At 38.1% G+C, this 22260-nt stretch overlaps 2 protein-coding genes across 4 annotated transcripts in view; both read left to right on the top strand.

Moving 5' to 3' along the window:
• LOC121317804 (mitogen-activated protein kinase 4-like) overlaps positions 1–5976 on the top strand; it is a 36217-nt gene extending 30241 nt beyond the window's left edge. Inside the window, exon 6 of the mRNA XM_041253912.1 lies at positions 4566–5976. Coding sequence (XP_041109846.1) covers positions 4566–5358 — 793 coding nt within the window. The 3' untranslated portion in view covers positions 5359–5976. The remainder of the gene's footprint in view (positions 1–4565) is intronic.
• An 8701-nt stretch (positions 5977–14677) lies between these two features.
• The window catches only part of LOC121317816 (NAD-dependent malic enzyme, mitochondrial-like), a 36607-nt gene continuing 29024 nt past the window's right edge, over positions 14678–22260 (top strand). For 2 of the 3 annotated variants that reach the window (XM_041253928.1, XM_041253934.1), the window contains exons 1-2: positions 14678–14796; positions 19912–20036. In XM_041253928.1, coding sequence (XP_041109862.1) covers positions 19929–20036 — 108 coding nt within the window. In that variant the 5' untranslated portion in view covers positions 14678–14796; positions 19912–19928. The remainder of the gene's footprint in view (positions 14797–19911; positions 20037–22260) is intronic. The other variant, XM_041253922.1, reaches the window with a different exon arrangement.

A 22260-nucleotide genomic window follows, 5' to 3' on the forward strand; every position in this document is an offset into this window, starting at 1 on the left:
CTCAGCTCCCTCCCCAAATGAGAAGCAGAGGCCTCCTTTTATATCAGGTGGCTGGGCGCTGATTGATCGTTAATTAACCTAATCAACTAATCAACCCCAGCCACCTGAACATAATAAACCCAGACAGGTAGGGGAAGTTAACCCCATCCCTGCCAATTTAAAGGGCAGAGCTTTGCTCTCCCACATGGAACTTTTTATTTGCGAGTGTGAATTTATATATTTTTTAAAATTACGAACAGCTGTTAAACAGCAACACTAATTACTATTGTTGATCTTAATGTAACAATTTAAAAAATATTTTCGTTTGTATATCGGAAAGCATTTGATTACGGTAAATCTTTATTTCACATCTCCAATGTTGATGAAGGCTGTAGAAGCTAAACGCATCCACTGTTCTCCATTTCTTTTGTTAGTAAACTAAACATGTTGCATTTTTAAACTGTTTTATGCTGATTCATAACGGAGAGTGGTAGCGTGTTACTTTAAGTATTTTTCCTGCTGACTAGCAAATCGATTTAAAAAAAAAAAGTCTCCTGAAATTGTGCGGCGACGATCATGCCGTGGTGAAAAACCAATTGAAGAAAGTGTACAGTATGTGTAACTGACATAATTCCATCACATTTCCTCTTGTTCAGCCTTGAGAAGCCTTTTCAAAAGCAATTTTTTTTTCAGTAGTAGTTCATGGTAATTAATATAGACCGAAACACAACAGAGAAGCACACACAATATATAATTGTGGGATAAGTAAAAAAATAAATGTAATTAAAACAGCAGGGATATATGTTCTTATCCAAAGCTATCAATGTAGCATGGCCAGGTCCTGTAGAGAGTACTATGGAGATTAAAATGGCCAAGTCAAGTACATCATTTTTTTTTTTAAATAGTGCCTGTTACATTAAAAATGTCAGCCTCTATTGTGCATTTTTGACTTAGACCTTTTTGTATCATTTTTTATTTCAGTTTTTGTTTTATAATATCACCTTTTTATTAGGATATACTGAAAGAAAACACCCTTTTCCAGCAGTTACTGCATAGTGTAATATGTATTAATACTTAAGATTTAAGGTTTACTTAAGTGTTATACAGTATTGTTGTAACATGGAAAACGGAAATAACAGCAGTGCACATTCCATACACTTGAGTGACTAAATTCCCCAAATCTCCTATACGCTGTTAGTTCATAAGGATTAGCAGAGGAAGTGGGAGTGAGTGGTAAGGTCAACTGAAGTTGCATATTCTTGAGAAGATGGTTAAATTAGCCAATGGCACCTTCTCTGATGAACGACTGCTGGCAGCTGGAAAAAACTGATACATCCAAGGTAATTTCTTGTTGGCAAGCCATTGTCAAGGCTACCTCAGCACATGACATGTAGTCACATCTTTTGAACACATGTCAGCTGGGGTGTACACATACACTTTCATTTCTGTGTGTGTGTTGTCCGTGCATGCGTGAACATTGAGAAACCGAAACTTTCTTTTCCTTCATGCTTAAGTATCACAACAACATGGGCAGACATTTTTAACCATTTTACAATTATCCTGTTATAGTAAAAAGGAATAAGTCCTTAATTATCCTCTAATTATCCTCCTTAATAATCTCTCCCTCTGTAATCTCACACACCACCAACACACTGTCTGTCTGGAGAAACAGAATAAGATCTGGGTACTTTGAAGTTCAAAGTGCCTTTAAACTCGGATGTAAGATCATGGTTTTCAAGGTGCTAGTTCCCCTATATAGAGTGGATTTAAGCATAGGTGTTAAAAACATAATCATACCCGATACAGTCAGGTTCCCACAGACAGTGTGCCAGGCTTCAGTGGGGTGGGGGGCACGTAAAAGTACCAACACCCACTAACAGACCACTTTACCACTGGCTAAGTGTCATAGACAGGAGGGGATCCACCCTGTGTTAACGGGTATTTAACATCTTGTAAAGTCATAAGAATTTGGAATCTATGTGTTCTGTGCTTGGGACATGATTACCTGAATGTGTTATAATAAACCTATTATATTTGAAGAAAATTACATTTTTTAAGCAACATCGGAACTCACTTTTAAATCAACATCAAGCAAGAGAACACCCCTTTGGAAGCAAGTGAAGTGTTCTTGTAGCCCAAGTGTTCTCTAAGGCAGAGCTAGCCACCAGACACAATATTAATCAATATATAAATAAATTACTTGTCATGACGCACGTGCATCAACATATGACATGAACTGAATAAGTATGTGCATGTTAATTAACTATAATAATAAAGTAACAGACAAACTAACGTTAATAAACTCTGTCAAACTAAATTAACACAGCACCCCTACACACGTTTAAAAATGCATCAGCAATGTGCAAGACATGCACATTATTTAACAGAATGGTGAAGCAAATCACCAGAACAGGAAACACCAAATTACTCGGCGACTTGTGTCTGATTCAGGTTGTTTTCAAGAGTTCGAACAATTTCCAACTTTTTGTAGCAAGAGAAACAGTGGTGCATTTCATCGTTTGTTTATATACCATTTTGTAGCGATGAGGTGCACTCGTGGACATCAGAATACAAAATGAGTCAATGATATGACAGCAGTTCTGGAAAGATTTAATAAACCAATCACTGTGCCTCAAGACACTCTCGCGATGACAAGTTGCTTTTGAAAAGACAATTTAAGTTTGATGATGATGAGCTATTAGGTTACAAAACAGTACCGTATTTGTTGTTAACGAATCGCTATCATGCCAAGAAGGTGTTTTTTTTTTTTTTTAAAGTGAAGTCCCTGTTCCTTTAGCTGGAGCATTTATAATGGGAATAACCAGTTTCATCACAGTGTTCTCTTAGACAAAGAGTTCTCTTAGAAGGTGTTCTTATATGCAGAGACTACTGTATTACAGTATATCACTGAGTGATATATGCAGAGGGTACAAAGCTTTCAGTATTTTCAGCTTTTTTGCTTGTGGTGGTTATATTTTATCAGTTATTTTTTAAGGCTTATTTTGTATTAAAAAAATATCATGCATCGATATCTGTACATTTTAGAAGTATTTATTCATTGGCACTACAATTGGCTAAAAAATGTTTAGTGTTTACACCCAGCTGCGCATGAGTACTTGCACTTTTCTGTTGAGAATTTCACCCCTGGTTGAAGTGCTTCACCAACACTGAGTGTTCCTATCTCCTTGGTGAAGACAGAACCCAGTCAACAGAATGTTATAAAATGATATGCCTTAATTACTGAAATTAATTACTTATCAAGCTAAAACTTGGGGACAGGAAAGCAAATATTTTGAGATGTGTTCTCTCTTTGTCAGTTAGTGTATCGGTTCTGAGTTGAGAAGTACTAGATTTAATTACTCTGAATTGGGTCCTCTATAGCAAATAGGACATTCATCCAGTGGTAAAGCTAATTCTCATTAGGTAGAAAAGGGGTATTGCCATGGTGATTAGAGCAGACTTCAAGCCCTGAGAAAACATGCAATGTTTGGAGCGGTATGACATACTAAGTCAGGATTTCAAACAAGTAGAAATCTCCAAATTGGGACCCACTAATTAGATTTCGTCTTATCCCTGGACACCCCAAGATACTGTTCATAATGGCATATCTCAAAAGGAAAATAAATGAATCAATTAAGACTGCTGTCTCCAGTGAGAGTTGTTATCCTTAACTTAGTCACTAAGAACCCTCAGTGAGACCAGGTTTTATGTTTACTCCTCATTTGTTTTCTAAGTGCACTGTTATTGGCTCATCAGTGTTTTTCTAAGAAAACATAGGGGGCATATTAGTGTTTCACAGGCTTCACTGCATAACCTATGCTTCACCTATGATTCTCCATGCACAGTGCAACATTAATGAGCTTCACCACTTCAAACAGCATTTTTTCTGGAATAGTTAGTAAGAATGGCAAATCATCATAGCAGAAACAACAGTAGAAAATCATACATAACCCACATAATATGATAATAAACAGGTAAGAAATCAAATATTAGCAAAATGTAGGTGATACTAAATATCCCTTTTATTACCATGGCTATCTGTTAACAGCCTTACTCAAAAGACAGTAAGGGCTCATCCTTTATTTTTGCATTGGGTGCAGAGTAATAAAATTTATTGCACCCTGAAAATCTGGGGGGGGTGGGGGGTGGGGGGGTAATTTAGTAGTATTTTGATTGTTAAGCTACCTTCTAGAAAGGCCAAGACATTTTAGAGAGCATCCAAGCTAATCAAGTTTACTAATTCAAGGACATCTCCTAAGTGGATGTATGGTCAAAACTACTAGTCCTACTAACCTATTTACCTTCCAGATTATCACTTGTGTCACTAAGAGAATGACAATATAGTGAGCATTTTAGAACCAAGCATTTGAAACAATAGTATGGTAATCAGTATACAGTAGTTGTATGTGTATTCCAGATGTATACCTGCCCAGATATAGAATGATTTTGAATTAATCATTTTAACATGTAAATGTCCCTCATCTATGCCCACAGAGGCACTGACTGGTGTGCACAATTATCTGCATTGTGGTGGCATCAGCACTGCAAATTCTTACCTTTATAACTTGTGTCTATTTCCCCTGCAGGTACCATGCGAGTCTGTCCTCAGATCTAGAGTGGCAGCAGCGGGAGCGTTCCCAGGAGGTGGCGATGGTGGCGGAGGTGCAGAGGGACCCGCGGGCAGGATCCATGCCCATCCTGGAGGAAGTGCAGGTAGATCCACGCAAGTACTCTCACAGCAGCTCTGAGCGATTCCTGGAGCACTCCCATTCCTCCCTGGAACGGTGCGGGCCAGGGGATCTGGACTATGGGCACTCCTTTGACTACAAGGTGGGCTCCCCTTCTTATCTTGACAAGCTGCTGTGGCGGGATGGCAAGCCCCACCACTACTCTGAACCTAAGCTTATCCTGGACCTCTCACACTGGAAGAGTAACAGCATGTCGGGGCCCCCTGGTGGCGGTGGTGGTGAGGGTAGGGGGATGAGGAGGGGGAGCAGAGGGATGCGATTAAGTCTGGAGGATCAGGAGGAATCCCCCACAGACCTCTTTTTGGAGATCTCTCGCTGGGTAGAGAGCACCCAGGCCAGGCTGGACAGTCCCAGCCCTCCACCGCTGCTGCCCGCACCAGAACTCCAGCAAGAGAGTAGCAGGTCATCCTCCTCCCCCCAGTTTCTAGCCACAGCGCCGTCTCCCGCCAAGATAACCAATGGGAATGAGGCCCAGTTCGACCTTGACGTCTTCATCTCCCGGGCACTCAAAATTTGCAGTAAACCAGAGGAGCTGACTGACAACCGGCTGGCCGAGATAAATGGCACGTGCATCCCGGAGCATCCTTCCGAGATAGTGCAGGCTGAGGTGTATCAGAAAGAGAGATGGTAGAGAAGGAGGCTTGTTTGAACTGAAAACTGACTGTTTTGTGTGCATATATTGAGATGGAGAGTGTAGTGATGGGTGTGAAGCAGCCTCTGCAGCAAGTCAACTGTAAAGAAACATGCTCACAGGATGGACAAAAACATACAGATGGGATTATTGTGTAATATGGGTGTCAACCCAGCAGGAATTGGTGCATAAACTTTGGGAACCAAAAAAATAAAGAGTGTTGTACTATTTATGAAGTTATGGGATGTAAAGAGTAAAAACAGATGTGAACTAAATTTGAAATGAATTATTTACTGAGGAAATCCAGCAGTTGTGGTAGATTGTGGAAACTAACAAGATCTTTCTAATATTAACTGATTTAAGTTAGTAAATATTACTTATGTTTTAAAGAAAAAAACTAACATGGCACAAACACTGTTGCATTTTTGTTTCTATGAAAAGATTGTTAATGTTTGTAATGTTAATATAATGTGTTGGGAATCAATGCACAGCAAAGCAGTCGGTTGAGGTTGCCTATTTGGTCATTGATTGTGAAAGTGGAGTGTGCCTTTTGAAAAAAAATAAGTGTGTTTTATTGGCTGAATCCAGCACTCATTAAAATGCAATACTTGAATATGACTTGTTTGGTCTGCTCTAACAATCACCCTAAATCGTCATTAAATGCACTGACACTTAGGACAAAGATAAATGCACCAGTCAGCAGTTTTGACTTTGCTTGAAACTGTTCCAGGGCACTTGGTAGCTAAAAGGTCTACTCAATATGTTTAATATCTATAGAGTCCAGAATTTAAACCTGGTTTCAGTCACTGGTCTGGTTTCTCATATTGGTGTGCTATTGTTTTTGTTCTTTGAACCACACTAGCAAAATAAAGTTTACAATCGCCCTAGCCTCACTCTGGTAGGCCACTCTGGTGAGTCTCAGAAAAAGGTACCAGGAAGAGCAGTTTGCTTTCCAAAGCTGTAGATGTGCTGTAACATGAAACGTCTGTATAGCACCAGCAAAAGCAACAAACATGGCTGTTTACAACACAAATAGAGGTAGCACGCTATGATAGTAGAGCTATTATTCCTGAAAAAAAATCCACTTAACCCTGTCCGATTTTGAATACTTACTTTTAAGTGCCTTGTCAATGGTTGTCATTTTACTTTGGATGTCACTCATCATAAGAACTGAACCATTAATTAAATGTGCACTGCATTAATAAGGGTGTTTACAACAACTTTGTACGGTATTACGGGAAAGCTCAAATGTTACTTACCTGGTTGTGGCCATCCGGGTTTAAAACACGTTTAACTGGAGCATTCTTGTTGGCGTTGCTGCTTATTTTTGTTGGGATGGTGAGTGTAATTATTTAAGATTCCCTCATAGCACAAGAGATTTGTGAATGTGCGGTGCTAAATTTGCACTCAGTTGATTCAGTTGAGGTTAATTTAGTGAAACATACTATTACGTGCTTTGTTTTATGGTTACCCTCCTTACTCAGCAATGTGACCATCAGAATAGCTTCACCGTAACATAAACTTCATCCAAGGTAAAGCAAAATGTGTCTGGTAAAATAGGTATAATTCTTAACTCCAAATCAGGGCAGCATTGCACCATCTGCTCTCTTAAAAGTCAGCTGTGGTATCCCATGTTAAAAGCCTAACAAGGGCAGTAGAGCACCATAAAAGCATAGTGGAATCACAGGCAAGAATAGTTAATCACAAATACTGTGTGTATGCTAAAGCATATATAAACCATGGTTGAGCACTATAAAAGCATAATATTAGCATAGGCAAGATAAACTGCAAAATCACTGGTCTAAACAAGGACTGCTACAGTATACTAGTTGTGCACCGCTTTAGATAATAGGTAACCCTCAAACTGTAACAACAAATATAATCTCTCCTGCAAGCACTTGCTATTTCTGTCAGACAAAGTCACTGAGGTTAATGTTCTGTGATCCTGAAACCACCACTTTTCGCTAGTCGCATGTTGACTTCTTTTTAGTGCCTTTGGGGGGGAACCTGAACCTAAACCTGGAAGCACAGCACACTGGGGTTGCTTAAAATGCTTCTAATGTGCTCTGATGAGCACTTAGAAGTGCAGCCTGGAAGCAGCTTATATCCCTCTGGAAATAATTGGGAGTATCCTTGGAAATGCTCTGGGAAACAGGGCTCAATAAAAAGGAAGAGGTGTCAATAATGGCCAGCCAATGCATGTTTCTGCCTATAAGTAGCTTTATAGAATTGCTTTTGCAGCAGTGGGGTTTTTCAGGCACTGTGCTTCCAGTGAACAGCCTGCTTCACAGGACGACATGCCTGTTAAACCCGACCTTGTTGACTGTCCAGTTTTTTTACAGGTTGAAAATGATGATCACTGTATAGAACTGCACTGCACTGTACTGGCTCAGGAATCAAAACACATTTTAAAAAAAAAGGATAATTACTTGACCCATGTCCTAGTAGTAGTGAACCGTACTCATCATTATTAAATAAACATAAAGCAATGTTACATGATCATATTTTAACAGTCCAAAATCCACACAATAGCTGTAATACCAGTGAATACTGTATTGATTGAAATGGCATTTTTAATTGGCTGATGTTTTGTTCCATTGATATCCCCAAGCCCTTGTCACAGGAGGCCGTTCATGCAGTGTGGATCATGTAAGTCCCTTTAGGCTGGAGAAGTTGACAGTGGAGTATGTGGGAGGAAGAGCTCCTGTCAGTGCCTGGGTTAAAATGAGATGCCTGGCAGTATGGAGTCGAAGAGCACCAGTTTCCCTTTCCCTAGGAGAGACAGTTCTCCCCTTGCCTTTTAGAATAGTGAAGTCAAGGAGCTCATCTAGTCAGAAGCCACAACCCAGACCTGGTTTTCAGGGTGTGGTGTGAACTCATGAGAGTCAGCAAGCCCCAGAACTCCAGTGGGTCAAAACTCCGCCCTGCTCATAGAAACCTGATTAGCACTGTTCTTGGAGAGTCTGTTATTAATGCATTTAACTGAAGTAAATAAAGACACAGAAACTACAATAATATAGCAGACTGGACATTGGTTATTAGTATTGAAGTTTATGATGGTAATAAATGTGTGGAACAGTCCACCAAGTGAAACTGAGGCAACAAGGTTGTTTAAAAATTAATTAAATGCTGCCCTGAACGATATGATGAATGGTTACCGGCAAACACGATAATGCGTCCTAAATATATTACTGATGTAATATATGTAATGGCATATTAGTAAGATATTTTTGAACAAGAACATAAATAAAAGAACAGATATAAATTCAAGTCATGAATCGTCTTGCCTTCAGTGTCTATTACGAAAATAGCATCCAAAACCTCTTCATCCTCTAAATCAAGATCCTCGTCCCCACTGGAGAAATCACAATCACTCTCATTCTCCAAAACTGGATTGCAGCTTGCGAGATTGCTTGCCGGGTTCAATTTAATAACTTTTACTCCACTCCTTACAAAATTAGCTCTCTGTGTTTTTCCTCCTAACTAGAAACTTATCTGGATTCAAAGTTCATCTAGTCTTCCCTTCAGTCAGTGCTGTGAAAGGGTGGGGCCCAAAATATTCAGGCTCGGCCCTGAGGTCAATGTTCTGGGGCCCAAAATATTCAGACTCAGCCCTGAGGTCAATGATCCGGAGCCCGAAATATTCAGGCTCAGCCCTGAGGTCATTGTTCCGGGACCCGAAATATGTATTTGGAAGAAAGTCTGTACAGTGGTCCTGATACAGGAGCACACATTTATACTGTAATATCTGAACATTTCACCATGTGGTACCATTCTACCAATGACTCAGACCATTATATCTGGCCAAAGTACAGAATCGCTGTATTTACATTGTAGTGCCACAGCATTGTCAATGAAGGTCATTTGGTAGATGTTTTTGTATTTTCTATTATTAATATTATTCAATAAATACAACCTTATTCGAAGGTTTGGTATCTTTTAGAAATAAATAGCTGCTGTATGAAAGATCGAATATCCCCAATATACACTGTCTGGCCACTTTATTAGGACCTGTACCTATCAATAGGGTGGACCACTATTTGCCAGATCACAGCCTTTACGCGACATGGCACAGACTCCACAAGATGCTGGAAGGTCTCAGAGACAGGCATCCTGGGAATGAATGTGCCATTCAAGTTCATCTCAAGCATGCCCAACTGGATTAAGAACCAGGAATTGTGGTAGCAATGGAAGATGCTTGAAGTCGCTGTCATGCTGCTCAAGCACAATTCAGCCCTGCAGGATGAGTGCATTGTCGTCTTGAAAGTAGCCATCACCATCAGAGTGCAAATGCAGCATTATGGGATGAACTTGATCTATAACGACGCTTAAGTAAACTACAGCATTCATTTGCCTTTCCAGAGTAATCAAGGGACCCAGGGTGTACTTGGAAAACATGTCACACACCAGGGCATCACCAAATGCAATCAGGTAGGCAGTTCCTGTTCAGTGTATAATATCAGACAATCACACGCTTACATGAGAACAAATGTTATCAATATCAATTCATTTAAAAACAAAAAAGCTATAATACAAAACATGATCTGATTAGCTAAATATTTCAAAAAAATATGCAACCTCATTTCAACAATATGATCGACTTGGCAGATATAATCTCAAAGCAGAGATCTGATATTTTATAAATATTTTTAGCTGTAGTTTTTTTTTTTTTTTTTTTTAATCACTTCATATAGATTACAATATATCAACTGTTAACAAAAATGGGAATTTGATCATATGTTTGAAAGCTAGTTGATAAAAGTTGAACTAAAAGAGTTAAAGCGTAACCCCAAAATCAAGCATGAAACAGAAACATGATTTGCCACTCTGAAGAATGTTTGGTAACTGCAGAACCACAGATTAAAAGGGCAATGCAATCATTCAGTACTGGCATCCAGTAACTGCCAGCAAAGTGTAAACTCAGCGCCAGCCATGGGTACTGCTGCTTGCATGCAGAGCTGATGTATTTTGGCAGCAACTACCTGCCCTTTGCAAAAAACAAACAAACTGTGGGAGCTGTCTTTTTCCAGTTTTAAACATCACTCATGCATTACTTTATTAATTTACACTTTATTTACATAAATATAATTTATTTATAATTTCATGTTTCAGGACTGTCCAATAATGATTTGTGGAGGTTGAGAAAAATAATTACTGGCCACTATTGGATTTTAGCCAGCATATTGGGGTTGATACTGTACCCGTTTTCATTTAGAACAGTGTTAACATATATATGTATTGTCCACAAAGTTCATAATTCACTTTCAGTTTATTGTCTCATCTTTTGCCAATACCACCTTCAGCATAGTGCAACTAGCTCCTTACTGTGCCACCAAGTGTTTGCAATCTTGCAGTCCTGTAGAACAATGACACGTACAGGGATGTGGTGATATTTTTTGGAAATAAGCAAATCATGAGGTAAAACAATGCAAAGGAGCTGAACTGCATCAGGTTTCAGGGTACTGACTATGCTGCTTGGCTAAGAGTGGTTGCAGTTAGCAATAAAAGGGAAGCAAAGATTTATCTGAGTTTGTAAGGATGAACTAGCGATTCAGCCTCCTCACAGCAACTGGTGACCGATCCTATGACAATGGATGCAATAACATAGTTACATAGAGGCATCAATAGCACAAACATTGTGTACAGGTGTGGGTTACGCAGGATTGATTTTTACTTAGTATAGAAGGCACACTCATTCTACAAGGTTAAACAAACACCATCTGAAAAAGGCTCTGTGCTTGATTCACAGATTGAAACATTATACAGTACCTTTCATGGCATAACAGACAATGGCACTGGTTACAGCATGGTGCCAGTGGGCACCACAAGACCTTTCCTTCATAGCTCCGTAAATCTTATTTGAACACCCCCTGTCTTTATAGTCCTTGGTCTTTCTATAGCAGAGTTTAACAATTGTGTGGAATTGGTGTTTATTTTTTTTAATTTTGTGTGTGGATTAATGCACCCTGGGAGACCAAGCTAATTTCACTTGAGACCTGAGCTGCATTTAAATACAGACCTCAAGAGGTCAAAGGCTTGAGAAACTGAATACTCCACTGCACCACCAAGCCCTTTGACATGCTTTTATTAACAGTCTTGTTGTCCTTGCAAGAAGTATTAATAACCTCAAAAAACAAGGCTCCTGAAAATAGACTTCCCAGATTTGATCTCAGAGATTCCCATTTTGTTTTTGTTAATACACAAGAATGATAACAACACTATGTAACACAATTTTTGTTAATGGGTAGTAAGTGTTATTTCCTAATTGCTTATGCCTCAAAAGTATAGAAAATGGCTATTATTCCCCACAAACTTTGCTTTTGTGACCAGGACTGTGATATTTCAAAATATCACTGTTTCCAATGAGAAAATGGGCAAATGTGTGTCTTTTCGTTCACATAAAGTCAGAAAAAAACAACATATGAATCCAAATTAACATGTATTTATACTAAAGTAATACAAAAATGACTACAAAAGATTTAGAAGTGAGTAGTTTTTCAAGATTTACAATTATACTGTAAATACAGTATAATTGTAAATCTCGAAAAACTACTCACTAAGGAATCATCTACAAGTTGTTTTGGCTGGTTTCACAGACCCTGATTAGTAATAATCCTTGACTACCTAATGTTACCTCAGGTAAGGTCGTCCAAAACTAGTTTCAATCAGGGTGGGTGAAACTAGCCTTTAAACCCCCTTTTTAAAGATTAAGTAGTTTCAAGTGTTTTTTATTTTTTACTGTCCTCTTATCTGTTTAAGGTGTTTGCAATCATTCACATTTTATGTCTGTGTTTAGGTGCTTTCAAGAACTGCTCTTCAGTTCTAGTTGCCTGACAGATATATGTAACCAAGGTTAGATCAGAAGAAAAAAACCAGCACCAATAGTGATCTGCCACTTTGGAAACAAGTTTCCTTTAGTTTTGCTGGCTACACACTGCTGCACACTAAATGTCCTGGCATTTACTTAAATAAAGACACTGGCTTATCTAGTCTACAGGCAACTAGAACTGAAGAGACGCTCCTGAACTCATAGTCAAAGTACCTTAATATCAAACAATGTAAAAACACAATATATGAATATATTCTACTACAAATAATTGCAAACATCATACAAAATGTTAGGGAGGCAGGAGAAAAAAAAACAAGAAAATGTAATTTGAAACTATTTTAAATTCAACACACGTCAGAAGAAATTAAAAAAAAAAAATTATAACAGAACAGCAACGCCATCAGTTATTCTTTATTTAAGATTAAAGTGAAACAGAAATGCAGTATTCTGAAATGTATTATTTGCTTCTTAAAAAAATCTAAAATATCAGTTTTTATCAATTACTTGTGACATTGCTAAGACAGCAGAACAAAAAGCTTTAAAAGGAGTCATAACCAAAAATATTCCTTATTTGTTGCTGTAACTTTTATGGAGTGCTGCAAAGCTGTGTCAGCTGTATTTTCTTTAGAAGTGTCCTCTGTGTGGTTACAGAATAAGATTATAGCGCTAAAATACTGCACACTACAACACTGCTGAACAGCAATACAGTCACATTCAACACTGATGCAAAATGCAGGGACAGGCCTTGCTTTCGAATAAATAATAGTCTGAAAGCAGTTTATGGTAAAGCTCTATGGAAAGTGTATTAAAATCGTGTTAAATCACTGATTACCCTTTACTGCATAGAGCGCTAAAATAAGGATGTTTCATTCTAGTCACATGCTGTCACTGTTTTACACTGAATATAGCATTTGTGTTTCTGTTTTAATAATGGTAACCAATGCCCCTGCACAAATGAGCCAGTCTGTTTCCAAGGCAACTCCCTCCACTTATTTTGCAAATAAATTAAGTTTACAATATCTAAAGGAAAACAGCTATTTTAACAATATAAATCCAGTAATTAACCTCTAAAAATGAACTGTTTATACCTTCAATTTATGTCTTGCTAAAATGCATTCAAACCTTAGAACATTTGCCTTTTCACATGCTTAAAAAAACTTATTGAGTTATTTAATACTATTGTGTATAATACCATCATACCTGAATGTCCTTCATCCTGCTTGTCAAATCATATACCATGGTAAAAGTATATAAAGTACTTGAAGTATAGGGTCACATATGACTACTAGGCCAGGAGTTTGAGACTCCTGCATACATTTCTAGCTCCATTTCAAACTAGTGATTACAGACTTTCAGTGCAATGTTGATGTCACAGACCCTGATTATCACTAATCTTGGGATACCTAATATTACAAGGCTGTTTTGTTACTGTATCAAGGTTCTTGTATTGACAGCAAACAGTAAGCTTATGGGTTATTCTAAATAATCCTTTATGACTTTATGAAACAAACCTAAAACTTTGACATTGGAGTGCTTATTTTGGGTGACACCAAGACGAGGAAGATGTTTTTTTTTTTTTTCTTATATCTTGGTGCCATCTTGTGGTTTAAACCTGAAAGTGCAACAGCAAAACAATGTACATTTTTCAAAATTCTTTATACCTGTACAGTACTGTAATTGCACCGATATCTGACCTCGACGTATTATTACCATGAATTGCAAGATTTAGCTCGAAAGACAATTAAAATAGAAATAAATTTTTTTGGAGATGTGTTAACAGAAACAATCAGTAAAAATTATTTTCAATTCAGAATTAATTTGTCATGTATATAGCAGGTGGGAACATAGAGAAACTGGAACGCTGGAATTAATTAATTTCCTTTACTATAAGTATGTTTAAGTGAAACATTTTTAGATCCAAAAAGACAGAATTATTTTTTATCCCGAGTCATTTTGTACTGTGCAATTCGTTTTTTGTTAATTGTGTGTTTGAAACATTCAGTCTTGAAATGCTGCTCCTTTAATCTTTCTGCATAGTGTTGTAAAATAAGTGATGACACTAAGACATTTCAGGATAAACAGCAGGGTCTCAAGCACTCTCCAAATTTGGCATATCAATGATATTTTTAATAGGCACATGGATCTTTCACATCAGCAATACAAGTATAAATAAATGTACTTCAGGTTCTATTTTCACTTTCACAGTATGTAATATTGGTGTAAAATCCCAACATTAAGATCTTATTACACCAGCAGACAAACAACAGCGACCCAGCCCTGGATATCTGTATTTCATATGCTAGTTCCTGTCTCGTTCCATACGCTGTATTGGTTTACACACAAATCAATCACAATTCAGCACGCTATAAGCGCTTCCGGTATGAGTCGTACAGATTGAATGGCCAAATGCACAGTGTCAGATGTTGTCGAAAACTGCGTGTTATTGGCGCCTTTGAGGCCAAGGACTCTCGAGTGGTTAGATCCCGCCCTCTTGCTGGTTAGGTGGAGAAGTCCATTCTAGATGAAGCCGGGGGTAGACCCACACCAGCCAAACGGGATTAGACTGAGATTGGAGATATAGTTTGCTGTTTTATAAAATAGCTGCGTAGGTAAGCATATTAAAGCTTCTTTTCTATACTGAGCAACACCCTAGCTACAGACATATTAGTATGTGAATAAATAACGTTGCTGTGTCTATGCAGTACACAGTGGTAAAATACAATTTGAAATTAAGTCACTGTAGTTAATGTTAATATTTGTAATACATATTTATTTTAATCAAAGTATAGAATGCAGTGTAGAATCACATTGTTTGTTTATTTGTTGTCAGAATAAAATGTACAGAATCTACATAAAAAAAGCATAAGTCACATTGACACGCATTTGTATTTAAAAATGTGGGTTTACTCAAAATGTGGTTCACTGATGATATCATGAAAACAGTGTCATTTTGTTAATATATTTATTTAAGGAGAATCATTTTGAGCTGTAAAAAAACTGCAGTAGCCTAACATGACAAAGTAGTGATGGTCTCTTGAATTTACCTAGTTTCACTTTAATCAACTTGTATTATTTCTAAGGTTGTAAAATCGTGATACTGTAGTCCATCAGTACTCACTGATGTTCTTTCTACGTGGCAAATACTGGTTCATACCATTACTAGATTAAAAGGTAAAATCCAATTACTTTTTTAAAAAATACACTGACTGGCCATGAAGCCTTTTCAGGACCAGTTGAGAGTATGTCTTGAAGGACTGACTAACTGTCTTTGCGTGATGTGATTTTAATTAGAATATTGGCCAGTCAATATTTTTTTATTTATTTATTTTTTGAAATTACCCAAGTGACTCTTAGGACAGTTTTCAAAAGATGTCCTTGCAGTTGTTACTAGTTTAAAATTCCCCTTTTCCATGAACCACTGAGAAAAAATAATGCATGCACACTCGTTGTGATGCTATTCCAAGTCAGTAATGAGGAGTGGTAACCAGAGTCGCCTAACCTTTAAAACTGAGTAGCGACAGCACTGACCCATGCAGAATACAGGGCAGCATACTGAACACATTTTAGCACGTTATAGGAAATGCCAGCTGCAAGGAAATCCACATCACATTGCACATGGGTTAATTTCTAAAAACAAATAATCATTACATGCAGAGATTCTGACGATATAGTATTTTACATTTCTAAAAAGTACCAGTAATCAAATACTACAAGGTGATGCACTGTGTTTGTGTAAGGTGGCTCTTACTGTGTGTGTGTGTGTGTGTGTGTGTGTGTGTCTGTGTGTATGTGTACTGTATGTGTGTATGTATATATATATATATATATATATATATATATATATATATATATATATATATATATATATATATAGTGGATAAAAAAAAATATGAAAACCCCAATTTAAAGTCACTTAATAGGGCGTTGGGCCACCACGTGCGGCCAGTACGGCCTGAATGCACCGTGGCATAGAGAATACCAGCCTCTGGAATTCTGCAGGAGGGATGTGGCACCATTCTTCCACGAGAAAGTCAGTCAACTCACGCCTGGTTGATAGAGGTGGAAAACGCTGTCTCGGACGTTGTTCCAGAATATCCCATAAATGTTCGATTGGGTTCAGATCTGGTGACTGAGAAGGCCATGACATATGGATAACATCAGTGTCATGCTCATCAAACCATTGGGTGACCACACGTGCTCTGTGGATGGGGGCACTGTCATCCTGGAAGACACCCTCGCCAACAGGAAAGAAATGCTGCAACATGGGGTGAAGAGGATTATTCAGATCCATTAAGGAGCGATTACCATTGACCTTGCCTTCTAAGGGAAATCATGCCAGGAAAATGCGCCCACATTATGGAACGACCAGAACCCTTCACTGTTGGAACCAAGCACTCAGGACTGAGGAGTTCTTTAGGTTGGTGCCACACGTGCACTCGTCTATTTGTCAAGAACATGGTGAAGGACGATTCATTTGATCATATCGCATTTCTCCACTGCTTGGTAGTCCATTGCCTGTGCTCTTTGCACCACTGGACTCACAAAACGTGCTTTGTCAGGTGTGATGAGTGGTTTGTGCACAGCACGGACCGTTTGTGATGAAACTGGCTGCTCGCACCCCAGGTTGAAATTTGCAGTCAATTGATCTGCATTTGCTCGCCTGTTTTGCCTTGCACTTCGAATTAATGCAATATCAGCAAGTTGAGCTATCTTCGTCACTGAAGCTCCTGCCAAACAGGCCCCAACAATCACTCCTCTTTCAAAGTCACTTAGGTCTCCTGTTGCAGCCATGCTAGCCATAATTATAGGCAACCAGGCCTGTCCAGCATTTTTATACGTGACCCTGAGCATGCTGGGATGTTATTTGCTTAATTAACGCATGAGACCTACCTGTGTGGAAGTCCTTGTTGTCAATATACTTGATATCCCTCATTTACCCAGGGGTTTCAATTTTTTTTCCACTACCTGTACTTTCCTAACACATTTTAGATCCATGTATGATTAGCCTTATGCAAAGTTCTAGGAAAGACAGAGAAAAAAAGTAGGGTTATGTGCAACATCAATCTGATAAAGGAAATACTGCAAACAAAACATTAATTTCTCTGCTGCCATCTTTGGACCATGGTAACTTTTATAACAGCTTTAGGAAAGGACTTGAACAAGCTAATTAACATTTTCACGAGGAACTTGTGTTTACATAAGTGGGCGTTGATTTCACAAGCATTTCCTGGAATCTCACAAGAAATTGAGACTTTCACAGTAAAATACGGAGACCTTTTTTGGGACATTTTCACAAGCTTTTCCCCGCCAAGTTTTAACTCTCATTGTCCATTCACATGAAACAAACCAACATGTAAAATGGCCTAATGAAGAGATCAGTTTCTGCAGTGGTGTGTGAGCACTAGAGATGCAGGTTTATTCTAATAGTATGTTAACATTCCTTGGTGTAGCAGGTAGGTTTTGCATACAGGTTTTAAATAACATTTTGAGATAAGTTATTCATAAAACCAGTTCAAAGAAGAACTGTGCAAGAGTTTTAAATTAAAGAGACAGCGTTGACATTGTGGTAATTAGTGTCTGTTCATTTATACCAGAAAGCATATATTATTTCTTAATGCTATCCTTAATGTCTGTTAAAAGTACAACATGCTGTGTGCTATTCAATTCGGATTGTCTTTAATTGCTAGCATTTATGGCGGCGACCCCATCTACTGTATTCTTGTGCAAGACATTCACGTGATTTTTGCAGTACTTCAACACCGTCCTATTATACTGCACTGTGCAAGTCAGCATGTGCTAAAAAATACCTCATTTTTTGCTCTCATTTTCGCTTCGGGGAATAAAGGTCAAGTGTGTTCATCTTAATGAAAAAGGGAAGTATAGATATGCTGTATACAAGCATATGCAAAGGCCACAGGAAAAAAAAAAAAAAAAAGCTTTTGTAGCATTTTTGAGCACCTGATGTGGCAGAATGTGTCAGGCCTTTAAAGAGCTCATATGTTAATGTGGGTGAATGTGGGTGAGATTCCAACAGAGAGCAGTTTCTTTGGGTCAGTTCGTTTTCATGGTTTGGGAACTATTCATTGTTTTATGCATTGTTTTTATGTATACACTGATTTTTGTGTGGAGACTTGTGACAGGGTCTTACTCGTGTGGGGTTGCCGCTGTTCAAGCATACAGAGAGACAGACGTGGTGTTGAAACGCCGGCACAGGCGCACAGGTTTTATTCTCGCACAAACAGAAAACGAAAGTAAAATAAAGGTGGTCATGGGACGTTACCAGCGATGGTAACGTACAGAGGACAAATACAGCAAGCTGTACAAAAAGTGCAAAATAAAACAGTACAACAAACTATAAATCAAAGGTGCTGTGAAAACGGCAGGCCTTGCTGCAGCCGAGCTATCTCCAGCGGATGTTTTTAAACTGACGGACAGTCGGTCGAGACCCGCCCACCTGCTGATTGAAGACCAGCACAGCCAGTCACTTGCTGCCATTCCCCCTCAACCAAACATAGCAGGCAGCAGGTCTCAATCGAGCGCCCGCCTGTAAACAATAATACAATCAAACTAATCAAGTCCCAAAACGACACAAAATAAACCCATTCCCACATATAAACCACACCAACACTAATTTACCACTGTGCAGGCCTTCGCACTGCCACAAGACTATTTAATGATTCTGATTACTAATGTACAGATATATCTTTTGTTTGTTGCCTTTTCACTTTTATTACTGATACAAAAGAAACAAGGATTTGTGTTAACTGGAAAGGCAACTTTGTTTCAGGATAGAGCGGTTCAGTTTTTGCTCGGAGTAGTTTTGAGATTGTTAAATTGTTTCCATTCCCTGATTAATTTGCCTTTGCACTTCAGAATAGGACCCAAATGTCTCTAGATTGATATGAATTCTTAGTATAGACCTTTACGTATCTAGCTCCAATTGGTTGTATAATGGTGTGTTTTATTTATTTATTTATGTATGTATATTAAGAGGATTTACAGTAGTCTTTATATGGCTAGAGATTCAGTGTATTAACAGCAGTTCACCTCCAATTACTTTTACTGTTGACTTGATCATGATTTTGTGCTGATTAAACACTGTTCTTTGTTTTCAGGAAACATAATCCTTGATTTTATAATGTAACAATTCCACGGCATTCTTTGTTATATCCTCAAAAAATAATTATGTGGCTCATTGAATGGAGTCAGTGGTATCTTTAACCCTCTATGGACAAAGGCTGTTTGAGGGAACACACTGCTACAGGCTCTATTCACAGAAGTCCTGTTCTCAAAAGTACTGTACCGACACGTTGCTCTGCAAATAAGTTTTCTCCAAATTTATCGGACTAATTTAGGTTTAAACATACTATTAGTATTTTCTGTACATTGTACTATTTTATATAAACCGAATACTTCGTGAAAGTCCAAACATCTCACTTGCTTGTCAGTTATGCAGCCATCCTCATTCATGGAATAACTACAGTACTTGAAGAACATTCATCGAGTATCCTATAAATAGTACAATGTTCCTAATGGGAGAATATGCTGTTTCTAGAGGATGCTCCATGAATGTTGTGGGAGTATCGCAGAACTTGCCAGTGGTTCAGTTTACACATTTTAATTTCTGACAGGAATTTGTTTTGTTTTTTATCTCTACAGAGATTATCTCTACAGAGATTCAGTACTGTTCTGTCCCCACCCTCTCGTTATTCCTTTCTTGCCAGGTTGAACCCTGTGAACGATGCTGTCCAGACTGAGGGTGGCGGTCCGGCCGTGTGCCTGTGTGTCCCGCACTTTACACACCAAAGAGAAGGGCAAGCCGCTTATGCTGAATCCAAGAACAAACAAGGTACGCATGTACTGAATTGATGGAAGAGATCCCATCAGGCATAAGCTGGGATGGGACATTAGTTGGTATTTCCAGTCTCTTTTTTTCTAGTATTGGTTGTTTACCATAAAGTATTTTGAATAGTACAGCCAGCGCTGTTTAATCGGGATACTGATAATGGGGATGTCTGCTTCAATTGGATACAACACTGGGAGATGGTTCTTCCCAATGCTATTTATGCCATTTAATTGGGGCGTTGCTTTTTTAATTTAGTCGTCACCAATGGATTTTTTTACATAATTTTTTCCCAATTTGGGGTCGTCAATTATGTGTCAGGGCTTTACGTTTAGATTTTTAACTAATGGCCCCTTGGGCCACTGAGCTTGTGTTTTTACTGGCCCGGATGCAATTTTATCTGGCCCAATGTATTTATATATTTTTTCACTTTGTTTTTTTTATTTTCAGTATGTTTCTAACTGTGTGTGGTAACCAAAGAGAGCCCACTTCTCAAAAGAAAGTGGCTAAACAGAGCCTTTCAATATATGTTACTTCAGCCATTAAACATGTATACAAGTGCTAAAAGAAGTATGGTAATCCTTACTTGGGTAACATTGAAATTAGAAAGCTAATTTAACGTTATGATGAATATAAAGATATACTAAATGTTAAGCACAACAACGCAGTGACTATAAGAAAAGGCAAGATACTTGGAGTTGGAAAGGAGTCATTTTTTAACTGTGGACTGTAGTTCAATGTAAAAAACATCTACTGTCGACTTTTGTTGAATGGAGAGAGTAACGGCAACATTTGCACTGACCATTAAAAGTACAACCAGGTATCCTTGTTTTGAGTTATTTACAGGGTATTGAATAAACAAAGTAACTCGACTTAGATTCATCTGATGTCAGTACTTGATGGCTAGTTGTTATTAGTAATGTTAAACTATTTTACTGTTGGAATGTATTTTCTATTGCTTTGGTCAGGTTACAATATCTGCACTAATAAGATTATTTTATAAATATTATTTTTTAGAATTAAACAGATGTAGAATATTTAGGTTACTATATGATAGGTGTTATTTTATTCTGAATACACTACAGCAAAAATTATTATTTGGTGGTTTGCGCAATATTATGCTACTGTTGCTTTAACTGGAAGAGATACGCGCTGTGACGTTGCTGCACATTGAGTTCTGTATTTTAATTCAGTAAACAAGGAAAAACTTGTGCCTAAGGAAATAGGTTACTTGAACGAAGAAATCTCGTCTTGGACATTATTTGAACACTTTGTGAACCTGGCTAAACTTTACCAGCTTACACTGTAATGCCGGGTTTACACTGCACGATTTTTGCTGATCGCGACGAGCTGAGGAGTTGGCGACTAATTTCTTAATCTGGGACAAATTCAGGTTGTCGGGGACAAAATCGCCGATAAGTGTGAGAGGGTCTATGATGCCTGGTTAATAGCTTCTGCGAGCTCCCGACGCTATTACGACGTCCCGACAAATTTCTAACATGTCAGAAAACTTTAGTTCCCGACAAAGCAATCTGTGAAGTGTGTGAGGGGCTACAGGCCGATTTCTTGACGAATGCTGCCAACAGCCAATAGGCCAAGCTAGAAACAATGGCGACAAAGAGAAAGGTTGTGCCCCTCTTTGACATAAGTGACATTTCCTATCATGTTCGCTCATTGAAGATACCTGTTAAGTAAATAATTGTTATAACTTGTTAACGCCGAAGCAGATACTGTGTGTGGTAGTGTGTGCGCTCATGGCAATCAATTTCTAGTCACTCGTATTCAATATCCCTTTCAAACCCCTACTGTATGCCTATATTGCTAATTTATTCTAAATACGAGGAGGGGTGCGCGTCTGTGTGTGTGAGAAATAGAGACAATGTATATTACGTTGATGCCTATTTAAACCTATAACAAACTTGTAGTAGCCTACTATTATTGTATTCTAGTCTGTTCAAAAGCGCAACACTTGCTCATAGTATAAAATATTTATTAGTTTAAAAGTCTTCAAATTATTCATTACAATTTGGTATTTTGATGAAGATCGCTTGACGCCAATCTTTTAATCTAATAAATATTTTGTACTACGAGTGAGTGTTGCAATTTGAACAGATTAGATTTTATTATTATTATCAGTCCGTACTGGCCACGTCTATTAAGCCAATTGCGCGTCCAAATGGATCTTCTCCACGTTTTCTTCTTTTTTTCTGAGAAACAATGCACAGACAAC

The sequence above is a fragment of the Polyodon spathula genome, chromosome 1 (assembly GCF_017654505.1).
Source record: "Polyodon spathula isolate WHYD16114869_AA chromosome 1, ASM1765450v1, whole genome shotgun sequence".
Lineage (NCBI taxonomy): Eukaryota > Metazoa > Chordata > Actinopteri > Acipenseriformes > Polyodontidae > Polyodon > Polyodon spathula.